Below are 26,018 nucleotides of genomic sequence, written 5' to 3'. Positions count from 1 at the left end.
ACCATAGGTGTGTAAAATAGTGAGTGAATATTACTATCAAGAGAAATGGCACTAAAGAAGCCAACCAATGTAAAATAGACACATAGGACCAGATAGTTTACTAATGAGGAACTCCAAGGAGACTAGAAAATTGCCAAGGCTCCAATCATCAGCTCCAAAATCAGTGTAAAGAAAAAATTATCACTGAGGACTTGGAGCAAATGGACACAAAAGTAAGCTTTCCAAAGAAGAGTCTGATTGTATTGGCAAACAGAGAGCAATAGATGTGATTTTCAGAGACGATTTGCTAAGAGGTCTCAAGAGATTCCTGGACAACAATTAGTTGACCAATAGATGGATAGAAAACAAAGGATTAGGGCGAAATAGTGTAACTCTTATTGGTGTCCACTCTCGAGGGTTAGAAGAAATCAGCAGTTGGTTGAAACAAAAGATCATGGTTTGGCACACAGCATGCCCTAATGCAAAATACCAGAGTGGGACAGATTACTAGAATGGACAGTCAGATGGCAGACGCAATTTACAGCACAGAGGTGCCAGGTAATATGCTGTAGGAAGGAAAACAAGAAATGGAAACATAATCAACTACGGACCAGTCAGTTTAACCCCAGTGGTGGGAACGCTTCTAGAAGGAATATTTCAGAACAAAGTTAACCTATATTTGCCCAAGTGACCAATAATTAAGTAAAATCAGCATGGATTTGTTAAAGGTAACATGTGTTTAACTAACTTGGATTTTACTTATGAGATGGACAGAGAGGATTGATGAAAATAATGATGTTAACGAAGTGGGCATGGACTTGCAAAAATTAAGTACTGCAAACAGACTTGTGAGCAAAGTTATAAGTCACAGAATAAAAGGGACAATAGCAACATGGATATGAAATTGGATAAATGACAGGAAGGGCATACAGGTTAATAGATATTTTCAGAGTAGAGGAAGGTTTATAGTGAAGTCCCCCAGTGTTCTTGTTTGGGACTATTGCTTTTTTCTGATATATATTGATGATCTAGGCCTTGGTGTATAAGGCATGATTTAAAAATTTGCAGGTAATTCGAAACTTGGAAGGATTGTGAACAGTGAGGAGGATATTTTGGAACTGCAAAAGGACAGACATGTTGGTGGAATGAGTGAACGAGTTGCAGGTGAAATCTAATGCAGAGAAGTGTGAATTGGTTCAGTTTGGAAGAATGCGAGGGGAAACATAAAATAAAGGGTACAATTCTAAAAAAGGTAGAGGGACCTGGGTATATTTGCGCATAAATTATTGAAGGTAGCAAGACAGTTGAGAGAATGGTTAATAAAGTATACAGCATCCTAGGGTTTAGCAATAGGGGCATAAAGTACAAAATGTCAAACTTGTACAGAACACTGGCTCGCCCTTAGCCTCAACTGAGACCTGAAACTACAACTGTGTCCAGTTCTGGGTGCTACACTTCAGGGATGATGTGAAAGCATCAGAGTGCAGAATCAAAATGACAACATTGTTTTACGGTAAGGAATTTCTGAATTTCATTTAATGGGAGAGGTTGGGACCTTTTTCCAACTTTGCTCATACTTCACACTTTTAGAGATGATATACTTCTCACCTTCCAACATCTTTTTTGGATACACCTTTCTCGTTTCGTTTTTAGAGTTTTACTATGGTTTTCTTTCTTGGTCCTTCTGATCTGCCAAAAGCTTACCTATGTACAACCCCAGTGTGTTGCCCCATTGTGTGACAATCACAACCATTTACAACAATTTATTTTCCCCAGGAAAATTAAAATTACAGATCCTCCTCAAACTTTTGTTATTCCTAATTTCTTCTGACTTTTAAATCTGCTCCTTTTTTGGCCACAATTTAAATGGCTGTTTCTCTGTCAAGCAAGATTATCTTTCAAAAAACAGGACAATATCCCACTTCTAGAAACCCTGCTAGTGCTAGCTCTCTGGAAGGCAATATAAAGTATGGCTGCATGTTATGGATGTATTAACAATTTAGTCACAAATAGAGCTCACAATACAATTTGAGTGGCTGCACAGACTTTGTTAAAAACTGTTCACTCTTTGACTCCAATAACAGTTGCCCTAATGGGAGAGCAAGGTACCACATCAGTAACCCAATCTCACTGTGGTTTTGATGCCACAAAGCAAATCACCAAATGTCTGCCATTTCTTGCAAATGGCTCTATTTTTCTTTCTTAGGATGTAGGCTTCACTGGCTAGGCCAATATTTAATATCCATCCCCAAAGACAGCCACAGAATCGTAAGAGTTTTACAGCACAGAAAGAGGCCTTACGTCCATAGTGTCTGTGCCAGCCAACAAGAACCTATCTGTTTTACTCCCATTTTCCAGCACTTGGTAATAGCCTTGTATGCTATGGCATTTCAAGTGCTCACCTCAATGCCCTTAAGAAGGTGGTGGTGAGCTGCTTCTTTAACCACTACAGTCCATGTGGTACAGGTACACTCATTGTGCTGTTAGGACATCCAGGATTTTGACCCAGGGACAGTGAAGGAACAGCGATATATTTCCAAGTCAGGATGGTGTGTGGCTTGGAGGAGAACGTACCAGATGGTGATGTTCCTATGCATCTGCTGCCCTTGTCTTTCTTGATGGATTTGGGAGATGCTGCAGTGCATCACGCTGCTGCCAGTAGGAGTCAGTGGTGAGGGGAGTGAATGTTTTGTGGAGGAGGTGCCAATCAAATGGGCTCCTTTGTCCTGGATGGTGTCAAGCTTCTAGAGTCCTGTTGGATCTGCTGGCATCATCCAGACAAGTGGCAAGTAGTCCATCACACTCCTGACTTATGCCTTGCAGGTGGGGAACAGGCTTTGGGCAGTCAGGGGTTACTTGCCGCAGGATTTCTAGCCTCTGACCTACTTTCGTGGCCACTGTATTTATATGGCTAGTTAGGTTCAGTTTCTAGTCGATGGTAACCCCCAGGATATTCAATATATCCCGATTCTCAGGATTTGGAATGGGGCAAATTGACTCACGGTAAGACTTCCCCTCTGCAAGTTTATCTGCTCAACAGCCGGTCAGAAATTTAAAGACCCAATCATTCAGCTAAACAATTCACAGGAATGCATTTGCAAGGATATCTCCAAATGAAACAATAATGTGCTTTATTTAACTTTTTACAAAATATTCTTGGATTTCAAACCTGTGTCCAGTTTTAAAATGCCAGTGATTATGCCATGCATTCTCAGATAACAAAACTGGTTAAAAAAAAGCAAACACCTTTCTCTGTTTGTACTGACCTGTAGCTACCCAGTTTGACCCAGATAATGTCTTTGTAGCGTGGCTTCTTGCCTGCTTTGCAATCATTGCAATACCAGCTTCCCTCTGGCATATCAATGCTCAGGCATTCTGGATGAAATGCTGCAGGGCAGGATTCGCAACACAAAAGGCTTCCCCCTGTAGGAAATGAGCCAGACTTAACACAGGGAAACAATTTTTGTAGAAATTTACATAATGTTTAAAATAAAGTACATTTTGCATTTACATAGCACTTTGTTATGAATCTCACCTCAGGTGCACTTTATTTACTTTGAAATGCAGAGGGAGTGATGTAGGAAAACATTAAATAGTAAATCAGCAGCATGCAATTTTTATTTTTCCACTAAATATATAAAGCCATAATGAAACAAGGGGCATTATCACAGTCTATTTTTAAAAACATGCACGTATATATTTGACAAAACATTAACTCAAAGATGTTCATCAACAGCACTTAGCAATATAACAGAGCAGTTCATGGATATGGGGCTGGTTTAGCACAGTGGGGTAAACATCTGGCTTGTAATGCAGAATAATGCCAGCAGTGCAGGTTCAATTCCCGTACCGGCCTCCCCGAACAGGCGCTGGAATGTGGCAACTAGGGGCTTTTCACATTAACGTCATTGAAGCCTACTCGTTTTGTTACCTGTGTGGTAGGAAACATCTGCTACTCAATTCTTGACTAATGAAGAGATCTTCTGAATCTCAATGAAGACTCAAACTCATCCAGTAGTAACAAAAGGATTATTGAGTAACTATAACAATAATTGCATGAGTTGCTACTTGAACTTTGATACTAGTGATAAGGTTAACAAGATCTAACTACAGTAACTATACGTAACTCCACTAGCCATCTGAACTACTCTGCTACTGCCCTGATCACAGTGCACCCTGGAGAGAGCCCGAGAGCCAATGTGGTTGCCTTTTATATCCCTGTTGGTCAGGCCCTCAAGTGATTATGTGGTGCTACTGATTACACATTAACCCCTTGTGTACATGCACATATAGAGATCACTACATCCTCCTATTTTCGTGTTACATATTTTCTTTAAGTTTTAAAGAAAATTGAACAAACATAATGGATGTAGTTTACAAATGCATTACATAAAATCAATGAGTTAGTCCATCAAATTTGAATATTTAGTCTCCAAGGTTTTTTTCGCTTGCGTGAAATAGGTAGACAAATTATGTTATGTACCAGTTGTGATAATCTTGATGATTATACAAAGCCAATTATATTTATGAGTCCAATCTTAATAAAAAAAGTTAGTGAGTCCAAACTTTATGAATTTGTTCGGTTGCGTTGCTTTCGTCTTCTGTTGTTGAAGTGGTGATGTTGATGCTGTTATTTCTTTGTGAACGTCGTCAGTGTTCTTGTGTTTAAGTGACCATCAAGTCATCATGAGGTGTTCGAATGGTCGAATCACTGTTGTCTGATTTAGACTTTCTATTTTTTTCTATACTTGTGGTAGCGATTCTGTGTTACACCATTGTCCGACCTAGACTTTTTCCTGTGCTTGCGGTATTGATCTAGTGCAGGGGTGGGCAAACTACGGCCCGCGGGCCCAAGGTCTTTATGCGGCCCACCAAGTCATTAAAAAAAAAAAATTTAAAAAATTTTTTTTTAAAGAATTTTTTTTTAATTTTTAATTTTTTTTTTAAGGTTAATGGGGGGGCTGTTGGGTTACTTACTGGTATAGGGTGGATACGTTGACTTGAGTAGGGTGATCATTGCTCGGCACAACGTCGAGGGCCGAAGGGCCTGTTCTGTGCTGTACTGTTCTATGTTCTATATGAGGCGCCCAGAATCATAACCGGGTGAAGTAATTATTTTACTTAATATACTATGCGGCCCTTTAAAATTGTGAATTTCTGAATGTGGCCCTTGCACGGAAAAGTTTGCCCACCCCTGATCTAGTGTGTCATCTGCCTTGAAAGCTGGCATGCTTGCTTGTTCTGGAGCAGATGTGAAATTGTGAGTTTCTTTGTCATGCCTTGGCATGTTTTTAGTCTGGTCATTGTTTTGCAGTGTGCTGAGGCATTGTCCTTCATGTGCAGAGTTGTACCATGTTGTGCAGGTCGTTGTTTCATTGTTGTTGTTTGTGTTTGTTGGTTTCGTTGTCATTCTTGTTGTATTCGTTGTCGTGCTTGTTGTTTTTGTCGTGCTTGTTGTTTCTGTTATGCTTCTTGTTGCCTTTGTTGTTCTTGTTGCGCTGCATGTTATTTTTGTGGTTGCTGTTGTTCTTGTTTCTGCTCTGCATCTTGCAGTGTTTCTTGTTCTTGTTGCACTCAATGAGTGTTCCATGTGGATGATTTGAGTCATTGTCACAGTTATTGGTGTCAGTGTCCATTGTGGTATCTGTTACATGGAGCGTTTCCTCTTGAGAATTGTGAGAATGATCTGGTGTTGGTGACATCAAAGATTTGTGGTGGATTTGATTCCTCTTCTTTGCTTCCTTGGTACCCCTCTTCTGGGGTCATTTCTAGTTCACTTGAATCATCATTGGTTTTTCCAATGGTGCTCCCCTTCTGGAGTCAAAATCTTCACGATTTCAATGGGGGGTGGTCTCTCTGGACTCATGAGTAGCCCTCCTCCGATTGTTGAGTGTTTCTGTGCAGATGAGCTGAGATCTGTCAGTCTTGATGTGATCCTGCACATCCGGTATGGGAATTGTGATTTCTTCGTCACTTGTCTCACGTATAGTGAGTAGACATTCAGTGTCTTCTTGGTTAAATGAGCTGGGTAGACTTTCATAGTCTTCTTCTGGTGGCTCAAATAAGCTGGGTAGACATCTTCTTGTTCGTTAAATGAGCTGGGTTCTGGTAGCTTAAATAAGTTGGGTAGACTGTCATAGTCTTTTTCTTGTTCACCTGAGCTTGGTAGACTTTCACAGTCTTGTTCATGCATGGCATTCGCTATGGAGTGTTTGCTTGCTTCCATTTTTGAGTGTCACCGAACTGTCTGCGGAGCCCGTCGTCGCTCTCTCTGCGGAGCCCGTCGTCGCTCTCTCTGTGGAGTCATGCAGTGTTCTCGCTGCAGAGTCTATCTGTGCTCTCTGTGTGGCGTCTTCTTCTTCTTGGGTATTGCTGTCATCCAATGTATCGACGATCTGCCATGGAATCATGGTATTGGATTCATCTACCATGAGAATAGTCGTGTTGAGCGTTTCAACCGTGTTGCTAATGCAATGATCATCAATTCCGAATAGCTCATCCATGTCTGAGCAGTAGTCTTCAATGAACAAATCATCTCTTTTTGTTTCGGATTTGTCATTGTTCTTTCTATGTCCAATGAAGAAATCATCTTCTGAGTAGTATTCCTCAATTAACAAATCACTCTTTGGGTGGTGCAAACTGCTTGTGCCAGGGTGCTGCGGAGGTTATTTTTAACTGCTGATGTAAGTTTGGGCATTGTTCTGTCTTTTGTTGCAAGAGAATTTGGTTTTGCAGCTTTAAATATCTTTTTGTTCATTTTCGTGCATTTCCCTTTTAAGTGGGCGTGGTCCGGGTCCTCTGACGTCATGCGTAGGAATCGATTGCAAATGCGCAATTCGAGTTTCCTTTATTGTGCACTCTTTTCGCATCTGCGCATGCTCGGCTTCGAGTTGGGCAGCACGGTAGTTAGCACAAATGCTTCACAGCTCCAGGGTCCCAGGTTCGATTCCCGGCTGGGTCACTGTCTGTGCGGAGTCTGCACGTCCTCCCTGTGTGTGCGCGTGGGTTTCCTCCGGGTGCTCCGGTTTCCTCCCACAGTCCAAAGATGTGCGGGTTAGGTGGATTGGCTCTGCTAAATTGCCCTTAGTGTCCTAAAAAATAAGGTTAATGGGGGGGGGGGGGCGTTGTTGGGTTACTGGTATAGGGTGGATACGTTGACTTGAGTAGGGTGATCATTGCTCGGCACAATATAGAGGGCCGAAGGGCCTGTTCTGTGCTGTACTGTTCTATGTTCTATGTATTTTGCCGTTTTCCTTCTTCTTGAGAAGTGCGCATGTGCGTACTAGCCGGAACGCTCTCGCTGAAGATGGATGCCAATCAAAAAGCGCAGTTGCATCGAGTGAGATCCTGCCTCTGCCTCGTAGAAAGTGTTCGTGCCATTTTTACCGATTTTGTTTTCTAGATACTGATTCGGTGTTTGTAAAGACTCAACAGTATAGATTTTGTTTTTGTTCATAAGCAAGGCATTTTTATGTAGCAGTTTCTAGAGTTAGATACTTATCGTGTGTAAGTTCTTCCTTCAAACTTTTGTCAGATAGACAGAAAAATTAATTGATCCATTATCATAGTGTCTCTGAAATCAGCATAATCACAGCCTTGTGGTATTAACTTGAGATTGTGATAAATCAGTGATGGGCTCCTCCGTTTCTCTGACAAGAGTTATGATAGCACTGCTCCCTCACAGCGCCAGTGACCCAGGTTCGATTCCAGCTTTGGGTGACGGTGTTCTCTCCGTGCCTGCGTGGGTTTTCCTCTGGGTGCTCTGATTTCCTCCCAAGTCAAAAGATGTCTGCAGGTCAGGTGGGGTTATGGGGATAGGGCAGGAGTGGGCCTATGTAGCGTGCCCTTTCGGTGAGGGTCAGTGCACTGTAGGGGTTGTATTCTGAGCAATGCATGCTTGAATTAACGGAAGCAGGCAACCAGAGTGGAATGAGACCTACTGTGCAACACATCACACGTAAAGCAGCAGCAATAAAGTTAAGGGGGGAGAGAGAGAGAGAGAGAGAGACAGAGAGAGAGAGAGAAGGTGATTCTGCCACAACTCTTCTGGCATTGAAGTTGTAGCCAGAGCACACGTCATAAATTTGTTTTTTGGATGAATTCTCACAATTCGGAATACGCGTCAACAAAAAAAAAAATCTCATACTGAACAATGTGAAATGAAATGAAAATCGCTTATTGTCATGAGTAGGCTTCAATGAAGTTACTGTGAAAAGCCCTTAGTCGCCACATTCTGGCGCCTGTCCAGGGAGGCTGGTACGGGAATCGAACCGTGCTGCTGGCCTGCTTTAAAAGCCAGCGATTTAGCTGAGTGAGCTAAACCAGCCCGTCTCTCTCTCTTGCATCTACCTATCCCATATCCTGTAAACAAATGCCTGACTTCTGCTCAGACCAAACTCACTGCCCAAGGCCAGAGTTCGACTGGGGTCCTGACCCAGAAAATCTACTTCCTCCGTGCGTGTCAGGCACATGGCCAATCTGCTTCAATTAGCAGTTAAAGGGCACTGCCTAAAACACATCGTGATGGTCTGAGCAGCACCACCTTTGCTCCTGGCTGCTTCTCGCAATGATCATAACAGCGTAAAACCTGAGAACTAGGCAATCAAAGCACTGGCAACAAATGCCGCCTTCCTGGATAGTTCTTCCTCCCATTTCCATCCCTTCTCACACTTTTGTACCTCCTTATATAAAACGGATTAGAAACCCTGTGGAGGAATGAGTACATATTACTGAAACCCATTGGATCCAGGGCAAATCGGATCAAAAACTGGCTTAGTGGTCGGAGGCAGAGGATGATGGTTAAAGGTTGTTTTAGTAACTGGAAGCCTTTGTCACAGGGATTGGTGCTGAGTCCCTTGTTGTTTGCAGTGTACATTAATGATCTAGATGGGTGGTATGATCAATAAGTTCGCAGATGACACAAAAATTGGTGGTGTGGTAAATCGAGAGGAGGAAAGCTTTAGAATACAGGACAATCTATATGGGCTGGTCAAAATGTAATCCTGAAAAGTGAGATGATGCATTTTGGGGAGGACTAAAACGGCAAGGGAATAAAAAATGATTGGCAGGATGCCAGGAAGTACAGAGGACCAGATGGATCTTGGGCTGCATGTTTATAGATTCCTGAAGGCAACAGGCCAGGTAGAAGGGTGGGTAAGGCATATGGAATAGTTGGTTTTTATCAGCCAAAGCATAGAATAGATTCATAGAATTTACAGTGCAGAATGAGGCCATTTGGCCCATCGAGTCTGCACCGGCTCTTAGAAAGAGCGCCCCACCCAAGCTCATGCCTCCAACTCAGTAATGAGTAACCCCAACTCACTTTTTTTTTGGACAATAAGGGCAATTTATCATGGCCAATCCACCTAACCTGCACATCTTTGGACTATGGGAGGAAACCAGAGCACCCGGAGGAAACCCACGCAGACACAGGGGGAACATGCAGACTCCACACAGACAATGACCCATGCTGGGAATCAAACCTGGGGCTGTGAAGCCACTGTGCTAACCACTGTGCTGCCCTAATAGAACAGCAGGGAGATTAGATAGGTGCTGGATGGCCAGCACAGACATGATGGGCCTCTCTCTGGGCTGTAAAATCATATGACTGCCATGACTATGATAGCCACCTGTTGAAATCTGAAATTAATGGGAATGGAGGACATTAGTGGAGTATTGATTTAGAGTTAAACTGTGGAAGGGGTCACAAAGAGAAACGGAATGCTCTCAGAATTGGGATTTCCTGGCCACATCTGCTCACCCTGCGGATAGGGAACGTCAGGAAGCCAAGCATGTGAAGAACGTCAAAAATTAGATTCATCACTGCCAATGTGGAGTTTGCACATTCTCCCCATGTCTGCGTGGGTTTCACCCCCACAACCCAAAGATGTGCAGGTTAGGTAGATTGGCCATGCTAAATTGCCCCTTAATTGGAAGAAAAATAATTGGGTACTCTAAATTTTAAAATAAAAATTGGATTCATGACTTTATTTGCAATGACAGCCTGGTGTGGCAACTGCTTGGCCTGAAACAGTAAGAAAGTAGACAGCCAGGAACACAGCCCAGTCCATCATGTGAAACTGCTCCCCATCTATTGACTCGGTCTACCTCTGAGTAAACAAACTTGCCTCGCACATCTGTTCTAAACTTTTTCCCACGCACTTTAAACCTATGTCCCCTAGCACTCTCCTACCCGAGGAAAGAACATCTAACTATTCACTCTGTCCATGGCACTCAGTAGACCTCAAGGTCGCCTCACAACCTCCGTCGTTCCAATGAGAACAGACCGAGTTTATCTAACCTCTCCTCATAATTAATGCCCTCCATACCAGGCAACACCCTGGTAAATCTCTTCTGCACCCTCTCTAAAACCTCCACATCCTTCTGGTAGCGTGCCGACCAGAATTGTACACAATATTCCAAATGAGGCCTAACTAAGATTCTGTACAGCTGTAACATGACTTGCCAATTTTTATATTCAATGCCCCGGCAGATGAAGGCCAGCATGCCCTATGCCAGGGGTGGGCAAACTACGGCCCGCCAAAAGGTATTTCTGCGGCCCACCAAGTCATTAAAAAAAAAAATTTAAATTTTTTTTTTAAGGTTAATGGGGGGGGGGGGGGGGGGCTGTTGGGTTACTTACTGGTATAGGGTGGATACGTTGACTTGAGTAGGGTGATCATTGCTCGGCACAACATCGAGGGCCGAAGGGCCTGTTCTGTGCTGTCCTGTTCTATATGAGGCGCCCAGAATCATAACCGGGTGAAGTAATTATTTTACTTAATATACTATGCGGCCCTTTGTGAGTTGTGAATTTCTGAATGTGGCCCTTGCACGGAAAAGTTTGCCCACCCCTGCCCTATGCCTTCTTGACCACCTTATCAACATGCATTGCCACTTTCAGTGATCGGTAAACATGCATGCCCAGATCTCCCAGTCTGCCAATACTCGCAAGAGATCTACCAGTTAATGTGTAATTCCTACATGCATTGGACCTTCCAAAGTGCATTACCTCACACTTGTCCAGATTAAACTCCATCTGTCATTTCTCCGCCCAAGAGTCCAAACTATCCTGCTGTATCCTCTGACAATCCTCTTCACTATCTGCAACTACACCAATTTTTGTGTCATCCGAGAACTTACTAATCAGACCAGCTACATTTTCTTCCAAATCATTTATATACACCACAAACAACAAAGACCCCAGAACTGATCCCTGTGGAACACCGCTAGTCACAGCCTTCCATTCAGAAACGTACACTTCTACTGCTAGCCTCTGTTTTTGGTGACCAAGCCAGTTGTGTATCCAACTTGCCGGCTCTTATCCCATGTGACTTCACCTTTTGTACCAGTCTACCATGAGGTACCTTGTCAAAGGCTTTACTGAAGTCCATGTATACCACATCTGCCTTTCCCTCATCTGTCATCTTCGTCATTTCCTCGAAAAACTTGATCAAATTAGTGAGGCACGACCCCCCCCCCCCTTCACAAAACCATGCTGTCCATCACAAATAAGTCCATTTGTTTCCAAATGTGAGGAAATCCTATCTCTAAGAATCTTTTCCAATAATTTCCCTACCACTGATTGAAGGCTCACTGGCCTATAATTTCCTGGATTATCCCTGCTGCCCTTCTTAAAACAATAGAACAACATTGGCTACTCTCCAGCCCTCTGGAACTTCACCTGTCTCCAATGAGGATACAAAGATTACGGTCAAGATATGCCATTATAAACTCGGGTAATTAGATGAAAAACATAAATAAGTTAAAAGGTTTTGTAAGAACAAGAAACAACAGCTGACTCCTGTGAAATCGAAAAGTGTCCTATATGTGGGTCACATTCTTCGATAGGTTTATGCACAAGACCTCATTTATGCGCAAGACCTCATTTCAGGAAGCAGCCCATGAGTACATAAAGGACAGAGGGGAAGATCAATCAGTTTGTAAAGCTAATTATTCAAGGGCTAAAATAATTAATTCACATAATTCAACAGTAAAGATATCTCAAACTAACCTCTTGAGCACACAAAGCACCAACTAACATTGACATGGGCATGGTGCGTGTGCCCCTTTTTCGGAGCAAAATGGTTGCTACAGATAATACTGTTGGCTGTCAGTATTACAGACCCTGCTGCAATACAGGTCTCCCCTCCATGATAAGCCACAGGACAGCGGACACAGCGCATCAGTCTTCCTGCTAACAGAGAAAATTTTGTGTTAACCTTTAAATAAAGCTACTGTATTATTTTCTTAAAGGTGCATCTCTCTCGATTTACAGTAAATTCATACAGAAATATTTTAAAGCAAATTCTTATCAAAGCCTTTACATAAAAGCACTGTGGCACCCCATCCCCAAAAATCTACTCTTTCCCTGAATAGTAGATTTGAATGTTACTGAGGAATCGTTGGAGTTTCAAGCATTTGAATTGAATATTTCAAACTTTCAAATCTTAATTTGATTTGAGGACCATTATTTTTAATACATTACAAATGCCAAAGGTACTTAGTTTTTATTTGTGCTTTACATCTAAGAAGTTTCCTGAAACGTCCACTTCTAAAAGATCTGATGGTTTATGTTGCAGATAAATATTTTTGAAAGATACAAATGTTTGAACAGTCTCTAATGGAAGAAGTCTGAACAACGAAAAATCACTCAGTCATGAATCAGCTTGGCCTTGTAAGTGATCCTTGGATAAGCGGTTCTTGGATTCAGTATTTAAGCGCATTTCCCCATTGCAGATTTAAGAAGTCGTAAAACGTTTTGGTCATGAAATTAGTAAACTACTTCTATCATCTGATTCATCACACGGTGGAATTCCACCATAGGAAAATTGCAGTAACCTCGGAGATAGAAATAGCTTTTCTCCAATTTAACCAGGTGTTTGACTGCATATAAACAAGTCCAGTTTTTAAAATAATGTTTGAAAGTATTTAAAACAAAGAGTTAAGGGGTTGCTGGTTTTAAGACTTACAAACATGCAGACTTAATTATCCAGATTAAATATATTGGCAAGAAGTCACATCTTAGCCGTCATACATTTTCACTCATCCCCTAAAGAAACATTTCACGCAAAGCAATAACATAGATGAATTAGTGATGCTTAGTTTATCTTTTAAAAAAATAAAGAATTACAATACAGCTAAATTAAAGATCAACAACAAATGCTGGCCTTGCCAGCAACGCCCATCACCCATGAAAGAATAAAGAAAAAAATATTGGTGGCAACTATCGCACCCCCAAATTCTGGAATTTCCCCCCAACCCTTTATTTATCTTGTCAAATCTCTTCACACATTCAAAAGCCACAGTCATAGTATACCTTATTTACTGCATTCTTGGACACCTTTCCTATCCTTCCCACTCACTCCATATCCAAATCACATTTACAAAGCAAGTTGACACTTTTTCATGTGACAGTATACGAATGCATATAATTTTAGGGAATAGTAAATTACAGGATGAGAAAATACTATCATATATCTAGATGGTCACAAAAGTTTGAAATAATTATCATTTTTTCTCATACTCATTCTTTACCACTTTCTCTGAAATAACAATTCAAGTTTCATCCTGAATGTGTCCACCTTGTTTGCCTCCATGGCACCTTTAATAGTCTGTTCTACATAACTAGTAACTTTATGTTTAAGGTAGTTACATGTGAACCATTTGGTTACCTTCTCTGAGCTCAAGACTGTGCCTCTTTGCTAAGCTTACGATTATCAAACATTATTGATCAATCAATCTATTTATAACCCTCCAGATCTTAAAGACTTTGATGAAATCTCACTGAACATTTCTGATTTCAATCGCCGCAACCGTCAGGTATTTAATTCTGTCAGCTATTTCAGGATAACCACCCCAATGACGAGCTGCTGACAATGGTGTATTGCCTCATAAAATGTAAATAGTACTTCTTTTCCTTCCATTCTATATTAGCAAGCTTAGACAGTTATCAATTTCAAATCATTCATCTACATTGATGATAATGGTCTGGTACGTATCCCTAATACACTTTTAATCAATTTGAATCCCATTTTCGGAAACCTAACACTACACTCACCACACCCATTTTGTGTCTTTCAAATGCAAGGATGATCCAATCACCTGGTGTAGATTTTTCTAAAATCCAAAGATAAAGCTATAAAACACTATTTTTGATGATTTCAAAAGCAAGGTTTGGAAGTGCAGTCAAAGAACTTACCTGACTTCCATATGAATAATCCATTACAATTCGTCAATTATATTACCACATCTAAAGCCCATTTAAAATTTACATCCTGTCAAATGGATTTTTCACACAAGTGAACAATTTCTAATCTATCAGAGGGATTTTGCACCTTTTGTTGTTCTGGGGTTAGAGGGGTTTGTGGCATGGCAGCTGATACAAGTGTGCAGTGGGCATCGGAACCTCTTGTTTTCAAACACAGTTGGTGGGTACTTTCTCACACAGTCCTCGTGGTAGAACTTGCCACACAAAGGAACATTACAACGTTTAACATCAGGCCCCTTCTTCTTGCATACAAAACATGTGTGAACACCTGTACAAAATAAACAAACAAAACAAAAAATGCAATCCATGAATTTGATTTTAAAAGTTCCACAAATACAAGTTTAAAAAAACTAATCATCCTGCTAAATAAAGCATGCTTTAAATCATGGGCTTTTGCAGCTTTCTGAAGAGGTTGTGCTTAGTTATTAGATGACAGGTGTAAAAATATTTATTCCGAAGTTGAGAAATATCAACTGTAAAATTACTCATTTCATAAAAATTGCCAGATAATGTTGTCAGAAATGCAACCAGTTATTCAATCTATAGTCTGAAAGTATCATCTTTCTCTTACAAAGGCTGGAAGAATACTAACAATAATAATCTTTATTGTCACAAGTAGGCTAACATTAACACAGCAATTAAGTTACTGTGAAAATCCCGTAGTCGCCACACTCAGGCGCCTGTTCGGGTACACAGAGGGAGAATTCAGCATGTCCAATTCACCTAACGCGTCTTTCGGGACTCGTGTGAGGAAACCCACGCAGACTTAAGGAGAACGTGCAGACTCCGCAGACAGTGACCAAAGCCGGGAATCAAACCCGGGTCCCTGGCACCGTGAAGCATCAGTGCTAACCACTGTGCTACAATGCCACTTGCACAGCTGTTTTAAAAAAAAACCCCAATTTAAAAAATTATCCTTTGAGGCAAGCTTGCTGCCTGTCATTTTGTTCCCAGCAAGGGCTAACAACACCCACATTGTCAATATCATGTCTGTTCCCCTTTCCCTCACCACCACCCTGAGACCAATTGGTTACTCCTTAATAATTGGAACAATTTAGTGACCACACGCAGAAAGATCCCGTGCAACGCTTAGGCTGAGAAATGGCAAACCACACGCACGCCTCACAGGTGCTGGACATTGACTACCCCAAGAGAGAATCTGATCATCTCCTCCTGACATTAAAAGGCATTACCATCATTAAATTCCTCACCAACATCCTGGGGATTGACTCAAAATCCAACTGGAGCATCAATGTAAATGCTGTGGCTACAGCAGCAAGTCAGAGGCCTGGTCATGGCAAGTAACTCACCTGACTTGGCACAGTCTGTATATCATCAAAAAGGCACAAGTCAAAAGTATAAATGGTATATTCTCTGCTTGCCCGAGTGTGGCTCCAACTACATTCAAGAAACTCAACACCATGCAGTGTAAAGCAGCCTGCTTGACAGGTGCTGCATTCACTTTAAACACCCACCATCATTGGCGCACAGTGGCAGCAGTGTGTACCATATTCAAGATGCTCTGCAGCAATTTGCCAAGACTTCTTTTGACAGCACCTTCTAAACATAATCTCTGCCACCTAGAAGGACAAAGACTACAGACGAATGGGGAAACCTCCACCTTCAAATTCCAGGCCACACACGAGCCTGACTTGGAATAGTCGTTCCTCCACTGAAACTGGGTCAAAATTTTGGAACCCCCTTCCTAACAATGTAGGTGTATCGACACCAGCTGGAATGCAGCAATTTGCTTCTTGGAAACTAGGGGTACACAATGCAATAAATGCTCACGTTCCACAAACTAAAAAAGAACTAAGTAGGCAACATAGGAAACTAGGAGCAGAAGTAGGCAATTCAGCCCTCCAAGCTTGCTCCGCTATTCAATCAGATCATAGCAGATCGCTTCCTGGTCTCAAATCCACCTCCTTGCCTGTTCCCCATAGCCCTTTAATCCATTTATCAGAAATATCTCTTTCTTGAAACTATTTGATGACATATTCCATCGCACTATCATGCAGCGAGTTCCACAAATTCATCACCCTCTGCGAGAAGCAGTTTCTCCTCACCTCCGTCTCTACTGCTTCTCAACCTATATTGGTGACCCCTCGTTCTAGATCGCCGCACAAAGGGGAAACATTTGGTCTACGTTTATCAATCACTTTTAGTATTTTGTATCCCTCAATCCGGTCCCCTCTCACCCTTCTAAATTCCAGCTAGTATAATCCTAAACTGTTTAATGTCTCCTCATACAATCAACTCTTTAATTCCCAGAATCAATCCGGTGAACCTCCTCTGAATTGCCTCCAATGCCATCACATCCTTCCTCAAATAAGGAGACCAAAACTGGACACATACACAATACTCCAGATATGGTCTCACCAACACTCTATACAATTGCAACAACATTTTTCTACTTTTATACTCCAGTCCTTTTGCAATAAATGCTAACATTCCATTTGCCTTTTTTATTACATGCTGTACCTGCGTACTGACTTTCTGCGATTCATCAACACTGGACCATAGCGGACCACAGGTCGCAAAACATTCGGAAGGAGATGTGCTGGATATACCATTTATGCATCCATGGCCCGAGTGATTCTATTGACTGTTTGAGGTTATTACCAATGAAATACATACTGCTGCATGGGCATGCCGTGTACTGTTCCATTCATATCATATGATACATTAATGGACAAGAAAATAAACTGCTTATAACTGGATTATATTCAATAGATAATGAGAGTTCAAGCTGGGTAACTCAGCAAGTTGTCGGAATTGTTAGAGCTTTTACAATATTGCTCATTTTACAATTGGAAATGCACCAAAGCAATGAAGCTGAATTTAAGAAAAAATATTAGGGGCATGGATGTAACTGAACCCTTTATAATCAAGAATGGAACATGAGGACAGTGGCATAATTGGGACATGTAACAGAATATTGGATAAACCCCCATTTAAAATGAAGTATAATCTATGGCACACTCATGCTACCCAAACACTAATACAACAGCAGGATTTCTCTTAACTCCTCCATTGTCTGGATGTAATAGGTTGTGTGCTTTGGGACATGAAGGTCATGGCACTGGGCATATTTAGCCATAATTCTTTCAAATCCCAGTGCATGCATTTTATCTCTGGGACTTCTGGCCCCAAAGAAAACTTTGAATTATATTGGAAATTCTAAAGTAGTTTATGTATGAGAAGAACACAGTCTCAGTAGCTGTTTGGCATCCTGGTCGAAAAGCATCACAACCTCAAGTCATTTTCTGCTCTGCATGACTTCTTCAAAGACTGGATGAGCTTCTACCCCTACAGATTACAGAAGTTTTAAAAACCCCACTGATGAAGAAAATCTGAAATAAAAACAGCAATGAACAGCAGATGAAGAATCACGACTGAAACAGTTTCACATGCGCGACAGAAAGAATCTGGCCGACATGTGAAAGATGCAGCTGGCATCGACAAATATACACTTACCTAGTTTTGCCTTTACTTGCCCACTCTAATCTGGAGTTGCAAAGCACCAAGCAAATGCAAAATGAGTCAATGAATTGTAAGTGTGGAAAAGCAGAGTAGGTGCACAAAAGGACATGACATAATGGAAACTCCAATTGTTTTATAGATCGTGTGTTAAGTGTGGAAGTAAAAAAAGAAACAAGATTTAATTGTGGTTGCCATTAAATTCAAGCAATACACAGCCCAGTTCATCACGCAAACCCACCTCACATACAACGCCTTGGGAAAGTGGGAAGCATAATCAAATACCCCACCCATCGAGGAGAAGATACAAAAGTCTGAACACACATTAAGTGATTCAAAACCAGCTTCTTCCCTGCCGTTACCAGACTCCTGAATGACCTTCTTATGAACTGATGCAATCTCTCCCCACATCTTCTCTACTGTGTAGAACTACACTCTGTATACTTCACCCGATGTCTACGTATTTACATTATCTTATATCCTACGTTTTTCATGTATGGAACGATATGCCTGGACTGTACGCAGAACAATACTTTTCCTTGGTACATGTGACAATAAATCTAAATATCTAATGTACAAGATGAATAATTTTCAAACTGTGAAGTTACATCATGCTAAATACTACCCAGTTCTGAAATTCATTCAGTGAATGAATGCCTTGCCCTATTGCCCTATTTTACTCAGTGTTTAGCTAATTATTTTCTTTTGAAAAAAAATCAAATACCAATTTGTGTTGAATTAAACAGAATTCTGGCGAAGTAAATTTAGTGTGAAGAGTGCTTTAATAAAGAATTGAACCAAGGTGACAATTATGCAGTCAGGAAACATTTTTGAACAATTTGTGCTCACAGAGAAACTACTTGTTGAGTATTTTGTGGAATTAACTGCCAACAAAGCCAGCTGATTATTTCACGACATCCAATTGTTTTGCATTTCAAGAATACAAAAATCAATACAAATCTGATTTGAGCTACACGGATTTAGGTTTTAAATCAAGAGAATATTACTCAATTTATTTCAAGAGGGAGCTGACTGACAGTAAAAAATAAAATAGATTACCTGATGTGCATTCTCTGCATGTGAATTTGCCTTGAGGTAATTTAGACAGCCCAAGACAAGCCAAATGGAACGCCCCACAACACTGTCCTTCACAAAGGAGCAGTTCACCAGAGCTCTCACACATCTACAAACAAAAGAAAAATCATGCGTCAGTCTGTGGAAACGTTAGCAAACTGCCCAAAATTCTGTCCAAAAAACCTTTATGCTTGCAAAAGATGTGCAATCCAAGTTTAGTTTTGACTGAAGTGTGTATGTTGCTCCTAAATTATTCAAAAGCTTGTACAGAACCCTACATAACGGTCAACTGAGGAATAAAAAGATCATTTTCTCGCTACTGTCTCAGCTGCAAAATCAGTTTTAAAAAGTTAGGTATACCAAGAAGAAAGGCAGATTACTCACCTTTAGGTGCAGTATTCCTCATTCTTCAACTGAAGTTGTCCTCCACATACCTTGGGTGAGGTCAGCATACCAACAGGAAACTCACTGGGGACGCCTGTCCCCTTCAGAGACTCAGCCAGAACCACACCACTGCCCCCTTCCCGCGCCCAAATACAGTAACCCCACGTGGCAATCTTCAGTTCTTTTTGACAAAAGAAGACAAGGCAGAAGAGGATAAGCAAGGAGACCAGCAAGGAATCCATTGCCCTCTCATTTAAAAAAAAATAGCCGGGAAACTTATTAACTTTGATGATAATTCATGGTTTGTTTTTAAAATAATGTCCTACAGATGCTAAACACACGTGTCACACAGGCTTAACAAATGGATAACCTGAAAGCTAAAGAGCCAAAACCTTAGACTAGATGGTTATGCAACAGATTGACAACTTGATATGTGGGGTTTAACCTTATGCAACGAGTACAGTGATATAGTACAATGAAAAAGGGAAGCAAGCCATTTTACATTTTATTACCCTCCTCATACAATAGATGATTCTCTCAAAAGTTCCACTTCAGAAATGAGGCATTTTAGTATCTAAGACACAGGCATAGTTAGCCCCTACCTAACCAAGCATCTCTGCAGTCAAGTGCGAACTACAAGCAGCTTATGCAAATATGCAAGGATTACTTGACATGGTTGCCTTGTATATATCATTCAGTGCAACGTGCACAAAACCAGTCAACACAGTGGAGATTACTTGTGTGAAATGATGCTTAACAATGAAGTCCAACATTTTAGATAGTTTCTGCTCCACGGTTGAAGTGAGTTGGTTTCCACTCTTCATTCATAATTTTATGCAGGAGAAAATGAATCTTTAAGCCATTAAAAAGTAGCGATGTTTTCAATCCACATTAATTTCATCAACTACTGCCAAACCACCAATAGTAGGTGAACATACAGAAATTGTAAGATGATTTACTTTAATTCTGCAAAGACCACACTGTGAAGTATCTTCAAACTCCTCAGATATTAGATCATCACGTGAGTGAAGGTACCCATATTTTAGAAATATATATATATATATAAAAAAATTAAAACGCACACAAATAGAGAGCCAGTTTCTTTATTCATAAGTCAAGCACATAATAAAAATATCCAGCGATCAATAGTTTTATCACAAGTCAGAAAGACAGATGGAATGCAGTCACATCTGCAGTACTCATGATTTTAGATTTTCTTTCTTGCTCATGAAATAAATTGATCACGTGACCGAACAGCTCTATTTCTTTGTACAGTATGTATGCTTGAAGTTCGTCTCACCTGACAAACTCCTTCTTTCTTAGCTGTACCAGTGCCTCCTCGTTCTCCTTGTGATTTTTTGGATGATACAGATGAAGCCTCTGTTGGGGTTTCATCTGCACTTTCATCTGCTGACTCCAACTGCCCATCAAATGATGTCTGAACACAAAATACAAAACACAAAATATTTCAAAATCATTAATCACTATGGTGTTGCAACATAAAGTGACACATTGGTAAAAATTAGTTTATTGCAAATCTGAAAACCCAGTATCAAATGACCAACTGAGGTCATGTAATTTTTGAGTTTATACAACACTAAATCAGGAGCAATTATAATGCATTGTAACTTTCCAGAAGTTATATTATACAAGTTTGAATACTTTAAAATGTGTTTAATTCAGCAAATCAGTGAACAGGACAAATGGATGTTGCGCTTGCGGACGCAAGGTGCTGCTCACAAAGATGACATGCATTCCTCAAAATGAGCTTGAAACAAGTGATGGGATCACATTTTCCCCAATAGAAATATTTACAACAGCAGCCTTTTCCTAGCACTCCGTTTCACAAAGGCTGCAGCAAAAGTCTACAAACAGGTCACCCATTACCCACTTGAACCTCTGGTCAAGAATAGTGTATGGGAAACACCTCAACATTAATTAAATTCCATGTACAAATAAGGAAGTCATCATGCTCTCCACAACAGGTTAAAACGTTTATTAGATTCTAACTGACAATGTTCGAACTTTAGACCCAAGTAAAACAACTGGAACAATTAATGAAGCAGAATGGTCAAGTGCTTGGGGTCCCAGTATGCTTTTCACATGGACTGGTCCCACGTGAATTCTGACTTTTTGAAAACAAAATTCCATTTTCTTATAAAATCCTTTCATGACTGAAAGAACAACAAAGACATTTTTTAAAAAAGCATTTTTTGTACCTACATATATTGCAACAGTGCATTAATTAAGACTTCTAGCAAAGAAATCTGTCAAAGCTGAACAGGCATTTTAAAAAGAGCTTTGACAAAGAGTCATTCAGACTCAAAACGTTAGCTCCCTTCTCTTGCCAGAGATACTGTCAGACTTGCTGAGATTGTTCAGTATTTTCTATTTTTGTTTCAGATTCCAGCATCTGTAATCTTTTGCTTTTATTTTAAAAAGAGTATTGCCATCAGCAGCCAACTTTCAAACAAGTTCGTTGGGAATGTATATGAAAAAAATCACTTTAATAGACAACAAAGAAAAGGTTTCAGGCCAGTAACTAAGTGGAACATCTGTGCATCAAATTTGGATGCATGGAATGAAACGGATTACTATTCACTCACATTGAAGTGCTTACATCTGAATAATTCAGGATGGTGAGTGAGAAACAGACATCATAAATACACCCAAAAACAGGCTTGTCAAATATAATGCTACTGCACAAAAATAGGCTGCTGGGCCATCATTTCTGAGCCAGTATTTTATTTATCATCCATTTACTTCACTAGTCTCCTGCATACATCCCAGAACCTTTAATAAACGACTCTTTTCAGACAACCATCTCACCCGCTTAATAATTTATGCTTAGGCAGATTACTCCACATGCTAACCATCCTGTGTCAATTTATTTTCCCTAAAATTCCCTTGAAGTTTGTCATCATTGTTAATTTTTGACCTCGTTGGATTCTCTAACTGAAATTTATATTCATAACATATATAAACATAATCAGATCGTCCCTTAATCACTCAGCTCCAGTTATAAAGGTTGTGGCTTTGCAAGCATCTCTTCATAACTATCCTCTTCAACTGAAACAAAAGCTTTTCCATTTTATACGTATTTCCCAACACACTTGACCAGAAGAGAAAAAAGTTCCAACTGTGACCAGCTACGGTCTTGGACAACTTAAAAATTTTAGTATTGTGTCCTTCCACACACCAAACCAAGTATCCCATTTGTCTCTGTGGTTTACTTCTCTTGAGCTTTCACTTCTTACAGCAATAATACCTGATCACGATGCTCCTGTGTTTCTCAACACCATCTATAATCTTGATATTTACGATACATTTCCTTCCATTTTTTACTCAAGAGCTGGATTTAGATCTTTAAAACTCTGGTTTCATAATTATTTGTCCTTTATTCTCATTTTCTCCAAATATTTTCCTTTATTCCCCCATCACAGGTTCTCAACAGCCTATTTCTGCCAGTGGAGTGGTGGCTAATATTTTATTGTCCTTTTGAGGGCCGGTAAACACGAAATGCAAGTACACAGGGAAATATACAGGAAAAACAAATTTCAGGAAAAGAAGCAGTTGACAGGAAAACCCTGATGCAGCCACTAATGATTTGCCCCATTAATACTAAAAAAGGAGCTACTGAGAACTGTAGCAGCAATCGACACAGCTGGTACCGCATCCAAGTGAACAAATACTTGACTGGAAGAGGGGAAAGAGCATTAGCTGAGCTCATGAGGGAGATTGGGGGGGGAGGGGAGAGTGGACCCAGAGATTTTTACACCCAAGGGATCGGGAGTATTCTTTTTCTCCCCCTGGTGCACAAGGTGTTTTCAAGGATTGACTTTTGTTATGTTGGGAAAGGCGCTGTTAGCTGGAGTCAAGAGTACTTATCAATTGTGATCTCGGATCATGCCCTGCTCTGGATTGACGTGGTTTTGGAGAAGGGGGCAGCCCAGAAGCCGGGGCGGGGAATCGTGTGAGGTTACTGGCGGATTGGAGTTTCTGTGACAAGACAGGAAAGGTGATTGAGGAGTATGTGGGGTTTAATGGCACGGGGTAGGTCTCACGCTCAGTGGTCTAGGAAGATCTGAAGACAGTGCTGAGGGTGGAGGTGATCTCGTTTAAGATCAGGTGGATAGGGAGAAACTCCAATGACTCAAAGATGAAATTTTGGAGGTACGTTGAAGACCTGGGTTGCCTTGCAGGCGAGGTCTGATCTATTATCCACGGTTAAAGTGATGCGCCAGGAGAGAAGGGTGAGGGGAGCTGTCTGAGTACAGGGAGAAGGCAAGGCGTATAGAACATAGAACGTACAGTGCAGAAGGATGCCATTCGGCCCATCGAGTCTGCACCGACCCTCTTAAACCCTCACTTCCACCATATCACCGTAACCCAATAATCCCACCTACCCTTTTTGGTCACTAAGGGCAATTTAGCATGGCCAATCCACCTAACCTGCACGTCTTTGGACTGTGGGAGGAAACCGGTGCACCAGGAGGAAACCCACGCAGACATGGGGAGAACGTGCAGACTCCGCACAGTGACCCAGCGGGGAATCGAACCTGGGGCCATGGCACTGTGAAACCACAGTGCTATCTACTTGTGCTACCGTGCTGCCAGCTATATTGTATGCTGGCAGGGAGGCCACGGCAACGGAGACAGTTTGGGATAAGATGGGGAACCTGGTGGTGACTCTGGAACAGATTAATAAGATGTTCAAGGAGTTCCACAGGGACCTGTATCAATAGGAGAAACTGGAGGAGTGGGAAATTAGTGAGTTTTTGGGTGGGCTAGAGTGTACAAGTTTGGGGGAAGAGGAGAGGGCAGGGTTGGAAGAGCTGGTGGGGGGAAGGTGATGGTGCAGGCATGGAAGGCGGCAGGGCCCGATGTGTTCCCAGTCGAATTTTAGTAAAGATTTAAGGATAACCTGATGATGGTCATGTTTGAGGATGTGATGATTAGGGGCAAACAGTGGGGCAGGACCCCACCTTGATGTTGTAAAAGGAGGACAAGGAGCTTAGGTGGTATAGGCACATATCTCTGCTGAATGTCGATGCAAAAATACTGGCAAAGGTGTTGGCATTAAGGTTGAACGGATGCCTCCCAAAGGTGATTGGAGAGGACCAGACAGGGTTTGTAAAGTTGTCCCCAAATGTGAGGAGGGTGTTGAACGTATTGCTTTCTTTGGAAGAGGGGAGGGAGACGGAGGTGATGTTGGATGCGGAGAAGGCATTCAATCGGGTGGAGTAGGGATATTTGATGGTGGTATTCAAGAAATTTAGGATTGGGCTGAAGTTTGAGGCATGGATGCAGCTGCTATACAAGGAGCAGATGGCAAGTGCGCACACAAATAGTATGAACTCAGGGTATTTTGCACCGGGGTATGAGGCAGGAATGCCCTATGCCCCCCCCCCCCCCCCCCCCCCCCCCCGCCTTCTGTTTGCATTGGCAAAAGAGCCCTTGGCTATTGCACTGAGGAGCTTGGGGTTATGGAAGGGGATAGTGGTGTGTGTGTGGGGAAGGAACATAGATGTCCTTACATGCAGATGATTTGTTCTTGTATATTTCAGAACGGAGATCTTCGGTGGGGAATATAATGGGGTTGCTCCAGAGATTTGGGCCGTTTTCAGGATACAAATTAAATTTTGGGGGAGTAAAGTGAGAGTATTTTGTGGTCTCCCCTCGATTGGGAGTGGAGCAACTGCGATTTTGCCTGGCAGCATCTCATTGTAGGTTTTTGGGGTGCATGTGGCCCGGGATTGGGCAGGGCTTCGGAGGTCTTCACTAGCTTGGTGAGGAGGGTGAAGGCTGATTTGCTGAGGTGGGTCAATCTCCCTCTGTCGGTGGCAGGCTGGGTGCAGGCAGTAAAGATGAATGACTTGCCGTGATTCCTGTTCTTGTTTCAATACCTGCCGGTATTTTTGCTCCAAGGCATTTTTAGGGGGGTGGACAGCCTCTCCACCCAGCATGGCGGGGGACCTGCTGGAGTTTCTGACCCTGGAAAAGGTGAAATTTGTTTTGGGGTGGGGGTTCTACAATGTTGGGGCTGGTTCATCATGCATTTTCAGGAGTTGGCTACTGTTGATTGCTGAGGAGGAGGTGGGGGGTGTTTTGTATTGTAAAACTGTTGAAAATGTTTTGAACAAAAATATATATATTTTTTAAAAGAAATCCCATGCTGAATGAATAGAACTTTCAAAATCTCATAAGCTGGGAGAGACTGCATAGTCCCGCCTCCATCGTTTAAACGCTTTCTTCTTTAAACCATCTCTACTGAAATCCATTTTTCTCCCATGGGTATATTACAGAGGTCTGTTCAGTCTTTGAGACTCCCTCTTATAATTACCTCATTTTCTGTAAACACAGTGAGAGGAGATGGATTCTTGTTGACAGCTGGCATCAGAGTTTCTGCTGTTGATGCTCTGCTTCGCTTTTTCAGTGGTTTACACGCATCAGAGAGTTTGCTTATATCTGAAAATTGCGTGAAAATAACATTTGATACTGTGTATTAAATAAAAAAACATTTTGCTTCCCATTTAAGCAATTGTAACTTGTTTATTTCAAAATATGAATTAAAATGCATACTGAAATAGGGCCTCAAGAATTTTTTAGAAGTAGATAAATCTTTACCTGACTGGCTGTTTTGGGATGCATTCGTAACAGATGCTTCTCCAGCCTCAACACCATCACTTCCACATACCTCTGCCTGGCCAGTATTATTGAACTCATACTGTGCATAAAAGACAAAAGTCAACATTCATTATACAACAGTGTCACAGGAGAACATTTTAATGCACGAGATGTGTCAGATTCACAACAAAGCCTAATACAATCC

General features: G+C 41.4%; 1 protein-coding gene and 1 long non-coding RNA gene across 13 annotated transcripts in view; one reads left to right on the top strand and one right to left on the bottom strand.

The window, feature by feature from the left end:
• Positions 1–18,534, top strand: part of LOC119963935 — a 75,317-nt gene extending 56,783 nt beyond the window's left edge. For 6 of the 7 annotated variants that reach the window (XR_005460205.1, XR_005460201.1, XR_005460199.1 and 3 more), the window contains 3 exons: positions 12,561–12,655; positions 13,739–13,878; positions 16,772–18,534. This is a non-coding gene — a long non-coding RNA (uncharacterized LOC119963935). The remainder of the gene's footprint in view (positions 1–12,560; positions 12,656–13,738; positions 13,879–16,771) is intronic. The other variant, XR_005460200.1, reaches the window with a different exon arrangement.
• Positions 1–26,018, bottom strand: part of nsd2 (nuclear receptor binding SET domain protein 2) — a 122,082-nt gene that overhangs the window by 33,717 nt on the left and 62,347 nt on the right. For 5 of the 6 annotated variants that reach the window (XR_005460198.1, XM_038793363.1, XM_038793361.1 and 2 more), the window contains exons 9-15: positions 25,814–25,913; positions 25,530–25,654; positions 20,487–20,624; positions 18,788–18,911; positions 14,316–14,516; positions 11,993–12,175; positions 3,246–3,402 (exon numbers count right to left, since the gene is read on the bottom strand). Coding sequence is in view for 5 of the 6 variants with exons in the window: in XM_038793363.1 (XP_038649291.1) it covers positions 3,246–3,402; positions 11,993–12,175; positions 14,316–14,516; positions 18,788–18,911; positions 20,487–20,624; positions 25,530–25,654; positions 25,814–25,913 (1,028 nt within the window). In the remaining variant the exon portion in view is untranslated. The remainder of the gene's footprint in view (positions 1–3,245; positions 3,403–11,992; positions 12,176–14,315; positions 14,517–18,787; positions 18,912–20,486; positions 20,625–25,529; positions 25,655–25,813; positions 25,914–26,018) is intronic. The other variant, XM_038793365.1, reaches the window with a different exon arrangement.

Source organism: Scyliorhinus canicula, chromosome 3, assembly GCF_902713615.1.
Source record: "Scyliorhinus canicula chromosome 3, sScyCan1.1, whole genome shotgun sequence".
Lineage (NCBI taxonomy): Eukaryota > Metazoa > Chordata > Chondrichthyes > Carcharhiniformes > Scyliorhinidae > Scyliorhinus > Scyliorhinus canicula.
The sequence above is the reverse complement of the archived record's forward strand: the minus strand, read 5'-3'. Positions and strand labels throughout refer to the sequence as shown.